Here is a 14042-nt window from a genome sequence, read left to right as displayed (position 1 = left end):
GTAAGTGGAGCAGAGTCCACGGCCAGATCAGCCACGATCTTTTTGAATGGCGGAGCAGGCTCGAGGGGCTAGATGGCCTACTCCTGTTCCTAATTCTTATATGTTCTTATGTAACTAAGCAATATGCATGAGAAGTGAGTCTGCAGTGAACCTTGAGTTACACGTTTCATACTCTGCTTGATGGTTTGGGCAGCACGCTCTGCTTGACCATTAGATGCGGGTTTGAATAGTGCTGACCTCACCATCGAGTTTCATGAACTCTTGAAACTCCAGACTAGTGAAGCAAGGTCCGTTGTCGCTTACAACGATGTCGGGAAGACCATGAGCGGCAAATATGACACGAAGGCTCTCAATGGTAGCTGTGGATGTACTGCATGACATGATTATACACTCTATCCACTTGGAATATGCATCCACCATAACTAAAAACATCTTTCCCAGGAAGGGACCTGCAAAGTCGATGTGGATCCTGGACCATGGTTTGGACGGCCACGACCACAGACGCAGCGGCGATTCTGCTGGTACTTTACTTAGCTGTATGCAACTGTTGCACTGATGCACACGATTCCAGATCAGTCAATTCCAGGCCACCATACACGAGACCTGGCAATGGCTTTCATCATGACAATACCGGGATGAGTGCTATGTAGGTCATGTACAAATTTTTCTCTGCCTTTCAATCTGACTGAATGGATAGTTTGTCTTTGCGACGGTTGTAAGGTTTGGTCTCATCACCCATTTGCTCGAGTATGGCAGACCGATCACCACCAAGGACACAACGTTTCACAACCGATAATATCGGCTCCTGGCTGGTCCAGGTCTTAACTTGTTGAGCCGTGGCAGGGGTTCCTTCACTTTCAAAAGCCTCTATAACTAACAGGAGGTCTGCAGGTTGTGGCGTCTCCACCTCTGGTGTGGGCAACGGCAGACGTCTCAGTGCATCGGCACAATTCTTGGTGCCAGGTCGATGGTGTATGACAATTGTAGGCAGATAATGTCAGCGCCCACCTCTGGATGTGGGATGATGCACTGGTATGGATACCTTTGTTTTCTGAAAACAATGAAATGAGTGGCTTGTGATCTGTTTCCAGTTCAAACCGAAGATACTAATGCACCTTTTTAATTCCATACGCACAGGCTAATGCTTCTTTTGCTACCATGCCATAGGCTCTTTCTGCCTTTGACAAACTTTTAGAAGCATCCGCAACAGTTGTAGTTTACCCGACTCATTAGCTTGTTGGAGCACCCAGCAACTCCATATGAAGAAGCATCACACTTACACGGATCATAATATACCAGCAGCTTGTTAGAGCAAAGCAGATTAGTAGCTTTCTCAAAAGCTCTATCTTTAGACGCACCCCAAACCCAGTTGTCGCCTTTGCTTAGCAGCATGTGCAGTGGCTCTAATGAAGTGCTCAATCTAGGTAGGAAATTACCGAAGTAGTTGAGTAGACCAAGGAACGAATGCAGCTCCGTCACGTTCTGAGGCTTGGGTGCATTTTTGATAGCCTTGGTTTTAGAATCCGTAGGCCTGATGCCATCAGCAGCAATTTACCTCCCCAGGAATTCGATTTCTGGTGCCATGAAGATGCACTTTGAACGTTTCAGTCTGAGTCCTGCTTTGTCCAGATGATGTAGAACCTCTTCCAGGTTGTTCAGATGTTCGGCGGTGTCACGACCTGTGACCAGGATGTCATCTTGGAACACGATGGTTCTAGGGACGGACTTCAGTAGACTCTCCATGTTCCTCTGAAATATGGCTGCAGCCGAGTGAATTCCGTAAGGACACCTGTTGTCGATAAACAGTCCTTTGAGTGTTGATGCACGCAAGTTTCTTTGACGTCTCGACCAGCGCCTGTGTCTTGTAGGCAGACGTCAGATCCAGTTTAGTGAACGCCTTCCCCCCCACCCAGTAGCGTTGCAAACAGGTCATCAGCCTTCGGTAACAGGTATTGATCCTGTTTTGAAACTCGGTTGATCGTAACCTTGTAGTCTTCACAAATCCTGACAGTGCCATCACTCTTCAACACAGGAACAATGGGGCTGGCCCATTCGTTAAATTCGACCGGTGATAATGACCCCTTCACGCTGGAGTCTGTCCAGTTCGATTTCGACCTTCTCCCTCATGTACAGAACCGCCCGAGCTTTATGATGGACAGGTCTTGCATCCGAGTCCACGTGGATCTGCACCTTGGCTCCCGTGAAATTGCTGATGCCTGGTTCAAACAGCGAGGGGAACTTGTTCAGTACTTGAGCACATGGAGTATCATCCTCCGACGACAACACTTTGATATCGTTCCAATTCCATTTGATTTTTTCTAGCCAATTCCTGCCGAACAGCATTGGACCATTGCCTGGAACAATCCATAACAGTAAATCATGAACCGCACCATCATACGACACCTTGACTACTGCACTGCCAATCACCGTTATGAGTACTTTAGTGTACTTACGCAATTTGGCATTGACTGGACTCAGCTTAGGCCTCACAGCCTTAGTATCCCACAGCTTGTCGAATGTCCTCTGGCTCATTATTAATTGACTTGTACCCATGTCCAATTCCATCCATACCAGCACACCGTTAATGATTAATGTGAAACTTATCTGGTTGGCTCTTTGTTAGGAACGAATAGTCCATACACTTCCTCCTCTGTTATCTCGGATTGCATATCCGGATCCGTGCTATACTGGTCATCATCCTCCATGTGGTGTGTCGCAACACGCTTGCTCAGTTGCGGACACATGCGCTGGAGATGTCCCAGTCTCGAACAGCCTTTACAAATGTACTGTTTAAACCAACACTGATGAGGCCGATGATTGCCCTCATAACGCCAACACGGTGAAATCGGATTCATTCCCGTTGGCGGACTTTGAGCAGCCACAGGTTTCGCATATGCAGTCGAGTCGACCCTGCCATATACAGCTCTGCCAAACGACGATACAATCGTGTTTACAGTACTTGCCGAGTTCCGATTTTTCGATGATAGCCGATTTAAGTTTTTGTCCGTCGTTATGCATGCCTGGGCAATCGTGATGGCCTTGCTCAAATCCAGCGTCTCCGCCGCCAGTAGCTTAAGCAGGATCACCTCGTGGTTGATGCCGATTACAAAGAAGTCCCGCAGCATGTCTTCCAACGCGGTTTCGAACTTACACGGTCCAGCTAGACGTCTTCGGTCAGCAACGAATTCCGACACATCCTGGCCCTCAGAACGAAAGTGCGTGTAGAATTGATATCAGGAGATGATGATGCCTTCTTCTGGTTTGAGATGGTCACGTACCAGAGCACACAATTCCTCATAGTCCTTGTCCGTTGGTCTTGCAGGCAAGAGAAGATTCTTTGAGTCCATAGATTTTCGGACCGCAAACTGTGAGGAAGACCGCCCTGCACCTAACTGCGTCAGTGGGTTCCTCCATTTTGTTGGCCACGAAGTACTGGGCCAGGTGAGCTACAAAATCTGCCCAGTCCTCTCCCTCACAAATCTCTCCAGAATTCCAATTGTGCTCATTTTTGCATGCGAAGGTTCTTAAGTTACCTCGTCGCCAAATGTTATGTTTGTAATAACTCGATAGACTGAATACTATAAACTAATAGGTACAAACCTGGCTCTGCTTTATTAAGGCGCAAAGTGATTACATTGCATGATGGCTTGCCTTTTATACCTGGGCCGCGCACACATGTGCGTACAGCTCAATGACCTCCGACAGTGGCGCCACCCGGTGGCTCGTAACTCCAAACATACATACATGACACCTTCGACCTTCAATGGCACCACCATTGCTGAGTTACCAACCATCGACATCTTGGGGGTCTTCAATGACTAGAAACTGAACTGGATCAGCCAGACCAACACTGTAGCTACAAATGCAGGACAGAGGCAGGGTACTCTTCAACGAGTGGCTTACCTCCCGACCCCTGGAAGCCTAACCGCCATCTACAAGGCTCCAAATAGAAGTATGATGGAAGACTCACCACTCGTCTGGATGGGCACAGCCACAACAACACTAGAAGTTTCACACCATCCACGACAGAGCAGAAAGGCAAAAGCAGCAATATCACGGGAACATCACCACCTCTATGTCAGACATCTTCCTGACTTGGGCGTGCATTATCATTGGATCAACATCCTTGAATTCTTTACCCAGCACCATTGAGGGAGCACTGTTATCGAAGGGCTGCAGCAGTTCAAGGAGAAGATCCACTACCACCTTCTCGGGGCAACTTGGGGTGGGCAATAATTGCAACCTTTCCAGTGTCGCCCAAACCAAAGAACAATTTTTTTTTTTTTTTTTAATTGTCAGCAATAGTTCATGAAATAATCTGTGTCAAAATGAATACTTATTTATACACATTAGCTAGATCAGTATCTACCCAGGAGCTTTAAATGAAAAAAGGTGATTATTCATCTGACCTGTAGAGTATCGGTAAGTAAATATGAAAAGTTCCCATAATACAATATTAACTGAGGAATGTGTTTCCTTGGTCACACCGACTTCTCTCGGTCCAATTATTTTTAGCATCTTATCAACCAAGCTTAAAGGAAATGTCTTGAGTTGTAAAGCCCTATTTTCTCCAAAATTACATTTATGGAAGTCAATAGTACTCAGCAAATAGCCTCTGTAAAACTCACTTTTGCTTGGTTGAATTTAACATAATTACATTTTATTTCTGAGTTGTTCAATCGAGTCCGTGAAAACTTGTGATGATTGGATCCGACCCACAATGAGTTTTATGCTCCAGCAGAAAGTTGAAAATTACCCCATTGAGTCCACAAATATATGTAGGTTTTTTCAATTTAATCGTCAGATATTTCAACATCATTCATGGAGTATTTGTATCACCCATTTGTTTCTTCTTGCATGAAGTTTTTTTTTTACACTTGTCTGCATTGAATGTCATCTGCCATTATTCTGTTCACTTACATATTTTGTCAATCTCATTCTTGGATTCCTGAAATCAAGATCACTTTTTAGTATAATCTGTGAATTTGGCCAGTTTGCATTAAGCTCGAGTTCAAGTCTCAATGCAAGTTCAAAACAGGAAGGATCCCCGAGACATTCCACTTAGCACTCTTTTCCCTAACGGTGTCCTGGCCAATATTTATCCCTCAATAAACATAACAAGACAGATTTTCTGGTCATTATCACATTGCTGTTTGTGGGAGCTTGCTTGTGCGCAAATTGGCTGCTGCGTTTCCCACATTACAACAGTGATTACACTCCAAAAGTACTTCATTGACTGTAAAGCGCATCGGGCCGTATTTTCACGAGGTTTGCGACCGAGTTTTTGCCACGATTTGACTCTCTGTGGCGAACACCCAGTCACAAAGTCCGGGTGGGATCCCCGGGTACCTGTTTGTGGCGGCACTTTCAAGTACAGACGGGAAGAGATGCGCCGACGTGCAACGACTTGGATTGTGTTTGCGTCCGAGTTTCGGCACTCTCTCGACCCGTATGCCACACCCAGAATAGCAACAGGTCAAACCTGTTGGTGCTGCCCTGCCAGCAGCATTAAGTATGAAAACCTGCAATAAAGGTAAGCTAAAGTTTTTATTTTTTAATTTTTTTGCAGCGATTCGATAGATAAGGGTCTTGTAAATGTTTTTGGAATGTTTTTTGGAATTTCTTTTCCCCACTCCCAAGGCCTATCTCACGATGCTCCCTGCCCAGACTAAAGTTGCCGAAACTCGCAGTTGTGCGCATCAAATGCTTGTGCAATGCCTCCCTTACAGATGGCGCAGACGTAAAGGCCGAAAGTTCGGGCTAAAAACGGTAGCACAGTGAAAACAGTAAGTTTCACGTATCGCTGCCGTTTGCCAAAAAATGAAAATCTGGCCCAAAAATGTGTGACTTCCGGTGGTCGTGAAAGATGCTATATAAATCCAAGTCTTTCTTTCCTTCTAACAAGTACCCAGCTGCTTCCTACCTGTCAGCCAATTTCTTATCCTTTCCCAAGTTGTACATTTAATCCCTACTGCTTCAAGCTTATACAATTGTCTTGCATGTGTATGTGCATGTATATGCCCTTTATACAACTTGGTACAATACATTTTTGGAAGTCAAGGTGTAGCATGTTGTAGGGCTTACTTGGGATGTCATTTCCTCAAAAATATAATCAACAAAGTCGGTCAGTTGTGATCTCCCGCCCTCCCATCAGAGTTGGTTGCTTTTATTAGGTCATCATGCAAGCAATTCTCACATTAACTCCTGATAATCAGTTAAATTATTTTACCAGTATTAACTAAATGATACTGGGGCTGTAGCTGCTTTTTATTAAACATACATCATTATCATCATCACAGGCAGTCCCTCAAAATCGAGGAAGACTTGCTTCCACTTTAAAAGTCAGTTCTCAGGTGACTGTACAGTCCAATACAGAAATTACAGTCTCTGTCATAGGTGGGACAGACAGTGGTTGAAGGAAAGGGTGGGTGGGGAGTCTGGTTTGCCACATGCTCCTTTCGCTATCTGCGCTTGGTTTCTGCAAGCTCTCGGCGACGTGCTCAGCGCCCTCCCTGATGCTCTTCCTCCACTTAGGGCGGTCTTGGGCCAGGGATTTCCAGGTGCCGATGTGGATGTTGAACTTTATCAAAGAGGCTTTGAGGGTGTCCTTGAAACGTTTCCTCTGCCCACCTGAGGCACGCTTGCCGTGTAGGAGTTCCGAGTTGAGCGCTTGCTTTGGGAGTCTCGTGTCAGGCATGCGGACGATGTGGCCCGCCCAACAGAGCTGGTCAAGTGTGATCAGTGCTTCAATGCTGGGGATGTTGGCCTGATTGAGAACACTGACGTTGGTGTCTATCCTCCCAGGGGATTTGCAGGATCTTGCGGAGACATCGTTGGTGGTATTTCTCCACGTGGCCTGCCCAATGGAGCTGGCTGTCTTCTCCCTGTGACTGAAGAGCTCCTCCCAGAGTCACAATGCAGATTCCGTCCACTAAGGGGTACAACAGACACGATCTACACCGCACGACAACTACAAGAGAAATGCAGGGAACAGTACCAATCCTTGTACATGGCCTTCTTTGACCTCACAAAGGCCTTTGACACCGTCAACCATGAGCGTCCTCCTCCATTTCGGCTGGCCCCAAAAGTTTGTCACCATTCTCCGCCTGCTCCACAACGACATGCAAGTCGTGATCCTGACGAACAGATCCACCAGACCCAATCCACGTCCGGACACCATTATAGCCTTTTTCCAGCCCAACAGGCCACCTGGTGTTTGACCTTCAAAGACTCCCAAAGCACAACCAGTGTCTCTATTGTTAATTGGGGATCAAAACCTTCAATGCCTGGAGATTTTTGATCTGAGCCCCTTTTGCCTGATTGGGATGGTTTTGGACAGACTGACAAGTGATGGCACTGGGCAAAGTCGTCAAACAACTTCAAGCATGCCACTAAAAGGAGCCAATAATAAAAAGACAAATGGCCTGTCCAAACTACACATCAGCATCCATTAAATTTTCAAATGCCATTTCAATACATTGAGTACTCCGACCAGGTTCTGGACTCAAAACTGCTATCACTACTTACAGGTTTGTGCAGTCTCCCAGCAATGTATAAGTTCTTCCAATGAAGAAGGTCTTCAATCAGAGTTCCTGTACTGATAACACCATATTTAATTATCTGAAAAAGAGACAGTATTTCATGATAATTCTAGCAGGTTGTTCACATATCATACTGATCTTAGTCGTCGCAGTTCCTTCTGTTATATTCGGCTCCAGTTACTGTACTTTTAAAATTATGCTGAAGATACTGTGCAAAATATATTTATGCAGATAGTTAGATGTTGGGAATTCATTAATATATTACGTTTTAATGGCCTTTAAAAATGACTATCATGCTGCAATTAAAAATATAGCTCTTCAGCTTGTAAATTTTGCTGTGATAATCAGAATTTGCCATTGCACAAGAAACTAATAGTATGTGAAGTGAATTACAACTTATGGGACAGCATTTATTTCTCTTCACTGATCGAAACATTTTCAACCCTCTGCAGTATATCTTGTATAGTGATTTGATTTGGCTAAGCTCCATACAAATTTATTATAATTTTATTAGTTGAACTATTTTTCAATTTTGTGGATAAAACAAACATTCTGAAAGAAATTTAGAACCTAATTATAATGGCAGCCTCGTCAGAATGCATATTCAAACACTAGCATGCTGTTCTGCAAGATGGGATAATGGGGGTAATTTATATTGGTATAAAAGAAAGACAGAGTTACATTTATATGGACATGTTTATTTGTACTGCCAACATGGCCAACATGCTCCACCTTTTGTTTCTGATTGGTCCCCTTGGAGGATAAGCCACACCCTGAAGTTTCACAGGAATGTGTAACTGGAACTGCCCATCCCAAGGTCTCAGTGACTTTGCAAATTGAAACTCGATCCACTAAGACTTCCTGAAGTGACAGAGGACAGAGCTCCCCAGAAGACAGCAAAGGGCCAAAGTACGTCCTTGCCCCAGCCAAAGTGTCTTACCCCAGTCCAAGTGGATGCCTCCCCCAGTCAATGTCCCGCACCCTAGCACAAATGCATGCCTCCCCCAGCTGAAGTGTCTTACCCCAGCGCAAGTGCATCCTTACCCCCACCTCCCCCCCACCAACCCCACCATAGATGGGGCCAGAATTGTGTACAAATTAACAGGTTTATTGGGTATGAAGTGAATAGTGACAGTGTTGTGACTGCTGGGTATTATCCACTCCAACGATGTCCCCGTAAGGGGTTGGAAGAACGTGATAGTCTTCCCCAAGTTCCCTCTCTCCCATCCGATTTCCCGCCCCCCCTCCCCCCCCCACCACACGTCTATCTCTCGACCCCCAGCCTCTCACTCTCCCCCCCCCACCCCGCAGCCTCACTCTCTCTTTCCTAGCCCACAGCCTCTTACTCTCTGTCTGTCTGTCTGTCTCATTCTCGCTCTCTTCCCCTAGCCTCTCATTCTCGCTCTCTTCCCCTAGCCTCTCATTCTCGCTCTCTTCCCCCAGCCTCTCATTTTCGCTCTCTTCCCCCAGCCTCTCATTCTCGCTCTCTTCCCCTAGCCTCTCATTCTCGCTCTCTTCCCCTAGCCTCTCATTCTCGCTCTCTTCCCTTAGCCTCTCATTTTCGCTCTCTTCCCCCAGCCTCTCATTTTCTCTCTCATTCCCCCAGTCTCTCTCTCTCATTCCCCCAGTCTCTCTCTCTCATTCCCCCAGTCTCTCTCTCTCATTCCCCCAGTCTCTCTCTCTCTCTCTCTCTCTCTCATTCCCCCAGTCTCTCTCTCTCTCATTCCCCCAGTCTCTCTCTCTCTCTCTCTCTCATTCCCCCAGTCTCTCTCTCTCTCTCTCTCTCTCTCATTCCCCCAGTCTCTCTCTCTCTCGCTCATTCCCCCAGTCTCTCTCTCTCTCTCTCTCTCTCTCTCTCATTCCCCCAGTCTCTCTCTCTCTCTCTCTCTCTCTCATTCCCCCAGTCTCTCTCTCTTGCTCTCTCCTTCCCCCAGTCTCTCTCTCTCTCTCTCCTTCCCCTCCCCCAGTCTCTCTCCTTCCCCCTCCACCAGTCTCTCTCTCTCTTTCCCACAGTCTTCTCCTTTCCCCAGCCTCTCTTCTCTCCCCACACTCAGTCTCTCTCTCTTCCTCCCCCCCCCCGCCTCTCTCACTCTCTCTCTCCTCACCCCTGCCTCTCCCTTTCACCCCACCAGCCTCCCTCTCTCTCCCCTCCCCCCCAGTCTCCCTCTCTTTCTCCCCCCTCCCACCCTGCCTCCCTCTCTTTCTCCCCCCCCACCCCAGCCTCTCTCGCTCTGCCCCCCCAGCCTCTCTCTCCCACCTCCCCCCCAGACCTCTATCCCACCTCCCCCCCCCAGCCTCTCTCTCCTCACCCCCCAGCCTCTCTCTCCTCACCCCCCAGCCTTTCACTTTCTCCCTCAGCCTCTCTCTCTCTCCCCCCCACCCCCCTCCAGCCTCTCCCTCTCCCTCCCCCTCCCCACCACCTCGCTCCAGCCTCTCCCTCCCCCCCCCCCCCTTCGCTCCAGCCTCTCCCTCCCACTCCACCGCACCCCCTCCAGCCTCTCCCTCCCCACCAGCCTCTCCCTCCACCCCCCGGCTCCCTCCCCCACCCCACCCACCCCCTCCAGCCTCTCCCTCCACCACCTCTCCCTCCCCCCCCCCCCCACCCTGTCCCTCCCCTCCAGCCTCCCAGCCTCTCCCTCCCCCACACCCTCTCTCCCCCCCCCACCCCAAGCCTCTCCCTCCACCCCCCCACCACAGCCTCTCCCTCCACCCCCCCCCACAGCCTCTCCCTCTACCCCCCACCACCCTCTCCCCCCTCCCCAGCCTCTCTCTTCTTTCCCCCCCCCATCCTCTCTCTCGCCCCCCTCCTCCAAGCCTCTATTTCCTCCCATCCCTCCCAGCCTGTCTCCCCCCCCACCCTCTTTCTCCCCCCGCCACCCTCTCTTCCCCGCCCCCCCCACCCTCTCTTCCCCCACCCCCCCAACCCCTCCCTCCCCCCTCCCCCCACCCCTCTCTCCCCCCCCACACCCACCCCTCTCTCTCCCCCCCCACACCCACCCCTCTCTCTCCCCCCCACCCACCCCTCTCCCCCCTCTCTTCCCCCCCCACCCACCCCTCCCTCTCTTCACCCCCCCCCCACCCACCCCTCTCCTCCCCCCCCCACTCCTCTCCCCCCCCCAACCCACCCCTCTCTCTCTCTCCCCCCCTCTCTCTCCCTCTCTCTCGCCCCCCCCCCCCAACCCACCCCTCTCTCTTCCCCCCCCCCAACCTCTCTCTCTCTCTCTCCCCCCCAACCCACCCCTCTCTCCCCCCCCAACCCACCCCTCTCTCTCTCTCTCCCCCACCCCTCTCTCTCTCTCTCTCTCTCTCTCTCTCTCTCCCCCCCCCAACCCACCCCTCTCTCTCCCCCCCCCCAACCCACCCCTCTCTCTCTCTCTCTCTTCCCCCCCCCCAACCCACCTCTCTCTCTCTCTCTCTCTCTCTCTCTCCCTCCCCTTCCCCCCCCAACCCCCCCTTCCCCCCCCAACCCACCCCTCTCCCCCCCCCCACCCACCCCTCTCCCCCCCACCCACCTTCTCCCCCCCTCTCTTCCCACCCCCCCTCCACCTCCCTCCCCCCCACACGCCCCCCTCCCCTCTCCCCTCCTCCCCTCCCCCCCACCCACCAACCCCTCTCTTCCCCCCACCCACCAACCCCTCTCTTCCCCCCACCCCTCCCCCACCCACCAACCCCTCCCTTCCCCCCACCCACCAACCCCTCCCTTCCCCCCCCCCCCACCAACCCCTCCCTTCCCCCCCCCCACCAACCCCTCTCTCCCCCCCCCAACCCCTCTCTTTCCCCCCCCCAACCAACCCCTCTCTCTTCCCCCCCCCCAACCCCTCTCTCCTCCCCCCCACCAACCCCTCTCTCCCCACCCCCCACCAACCCCTCTCTCCCCCCCACCCACCAACCCCTCTCTCCCCCCCCAACCCCTCTCTTCCCCCCCCCCCACCAACCCCTCTCTCTCCCCCCCCACCAACCCTCTCTCTCCCCCCCCACCAACCCCTCTCTCCCCCCCCCCCACCCACCCCTCTCTCTCCCCCCCCCCCCCCACCCACCCACCAACCAACCCCCCCACCCACCCACCAACCCCCCCACCCACCCACCAACCCCCCCCACCCACCCACCAACCCCCCCCCCCCCACCAACCCCCCCCCCACCCACCCACCAACCCCCCCCCACCCACCCACCAACCCCCCCCCACCCACCAACCAAACCCCCCCCCACCCACCAACCAACCCCCCCCCACCCACCCACCAACCCCCCCCCACCCACCAACCAACCCCCCCCCACCCACCAACCAACCCCCCCCACCCAACCAACCCCCCCCCACCCACCAACCAACCCCCCCACCCACCAACCCCTCTCTCCCCCCCCCCCACCCACCAACCCCTCTCTCCCCCCCCCCACCCACCAACCCCTCTCTCCCCCCCCCCCACCCACCAACCCCTCTCTCCCCCCCCCCACCCACCAACCCCTCTCTCCCCCCCCCCACCCACCAACCCCTCTCTCCCCCCCCCCCACCCACCAACCCCTCTCTTCCCCCCCCCCCCAACCAACCCCTCTCTTCCCCCCCCCCCCCACCCACCAACCCCTCTCTTCCCCCCCCCCACCCACCAACCCCTCTCTTCCCCCCCCCCCACCCACCAACCTCTCTCTTCCCCCCCCCCACCCACCAACCCCTCTCTTTCCCCCCCCCCCACCCACCAACCCCTCTCTTTCCCCCCCCCCCACCCACCAACCCCTCTCTCCCCCCCCCCCACCCACCAACCCCTCTCTTCCCCCCCCCACCCACCCACCAACCCCTCTCTTCCCCCCCCCACCCACCCACCAACCCCTCTCTCCCCCCCCCACCCACCAACCCCTCTCTCCCCCCCCACCCACCAACCCCTCTCTCCCCCCCCCACCCACCAACCCCTCTCTTTCCCCCCCCCCCACCCACCAACCCCTCTCTTTCCCCCCCCCCCACCCACCAACCCCTCTCTTTCCCCCCCCCCACCCACCAACCCCTCTCTTTCCCCCCCCCCACCCACCAACCCCTCTCTTTCCCCCCCCCCACCCACCAACCCCTCTCTTCCCCCCCCCCCCCACCCACCAACCCCTCTCTTCCCCCCCCCCCCACCCACCAACCCCTCTCCCCCCCCACCCACCAACCCCTCTCCCCCCCCCCCACCCACCAACCCCTCTCCCCCCCCCACCCACCAACCCCTCTCCCCCCCCCCACCCACCAACCCCTCTCTTCCCCCCCACCCACCAACCCCTCTCTTCCCCCCCCCCACCCACCAACCCCTCTCTCCCCCCCCCACCCACCAACCCCCCTCTCCCCCCCCCACCCACCAACCCCTCTCTTTCCCCCCCCCCCCCACCCACCAACCCCTCTCTTTCCCCCCCCCCCCCACCCACCAACCCCTCTCTTTCCCCCCCCCCACCCACCAACCCCTCTCTTTCCCCCCCCCCCCCACCCACCAACCCCTCTCTTTCCCCCCCCCCCACCCACCAACCCCTCTCTTTCCCCCCCCCCCACCCACCAACCCCTCTCTTTCCCCCCCCCCACCCACCAACCCCTCTCTTTCCCCCCCCCCCACCCACCAACCCCTTTCCCCCCCCCACCCACCAACCCCTCTCCCCCCCCACCCACCAACCCCTCTCTCCCCCCCCACCCACCAACCCCTCTCTTCCCCCCCCCCACCCACCAACCCCTCTCTTCACCCCCCCCCCACCCACCAACCCCTCTCTTCCCCCCCCACCCACCAACCCCTCTCTTTTCCCCCCCCCACCCACCAACCCCTCTCTTTCCCCCCCCCCACCCACCAACCCCTCTCTTCCCTCCCCCCACCCACCAACCCCTCTCCCCCCCCCCACCCACCAACCCCTCTCCCCCCCCCACCAACCCCTTTTCCCCCCCCAACCCCTTTTCCCCCCCCCAACCCACCAACCCCTTTCCCCCCCCCAACCCACCAACCCCTTTTCCCCCCCCAACCCACCAACCCCTTTTCCCCCCCCAACCCACCAACCCCTCTCTCCCCCCCCCCCCACCCACCAACCCCTCTCTCCCCCCCCCCCCACCCACCAACCCCTCTCTCCCCCCCCCCCCACCCACCAACCCCTCTCTCCCCCCCCCCCACCCACCAACCCCTCTCTCCCCCCCCCCACCCACCAACCCCTCTCTCCCCCCCCCCCACCCACCAACCCCTCTCTCCCCCCCCCCCACCCCACCAACCCCTCTCTCCCCCCCCCCACCCACCAACCCCTCTCTCCCCCCCCCCCACCCACCAACCCCTCTCTCCCCCCCCCCACCCACCAACCCCTCTCTCCCCCCCCCCCCACCCACCAACCCCTCTCCCCCCCCCCACCCACCAACCCCTCTCTCCCCCCCCCCACCCACCAACCCCTCTCTCCCCCCCCCCCCACCCACCAACCCCTCTCTCCCCCCCCCCCACCCACCAACCCCTCTCTCTCCCCCCCCCCCACCCACCAACCCCTCTCTTCCCCCCCCCCCCCACCCACCAACCCCTCTCTTCC

The 14042-nt window shown here is 54.5% G+C and overlaps 1 protein-coding gene across 2 annotated transcripts in view; it reads right to left on the bottom strand.

The window, feature by feature from the left end:
• tamm41 (TAM41 mitochondrial translocator assembly and maintenance homolog) overlaps positions 1-14042 on the bottom strand; it is a 43402-nt gene that overhangs the window by 18158 nt on the left and 11202 nt on the right. For both annotated transcript variants that reach the window (XM_070895372.1, XM_070895373.1), the window contains exon 3: positions 7528-7620. In XM_070895372.1, coding sequence (XP_070751473.1) covers positions 7528-7620 — 93 coding nt within the window. The remainder of the gene's footprint in view (positions 1-7527; positions 7621-14042) is intronic.

Source organism: Pristiophorus japonicus, chromosome 12 (genome assembly GCF_044704955.1).
Source record: "Pristiophorus japonicus isolate sPriJap1 chromosome 12, sPriJap1.hap1, whole genome shotgun sequence".
Taxonomy (NCBI): Eukaryota; Metazoa; Chordata; class Chondrichthyes; family Pristiophoridae; genus Pristiophorus; species Pristiophorus japonicus.
Note: the sequence above shows the minus strand (reverse complement) of the source record. Positions and strands in the feature narration are given on the sequence as shown.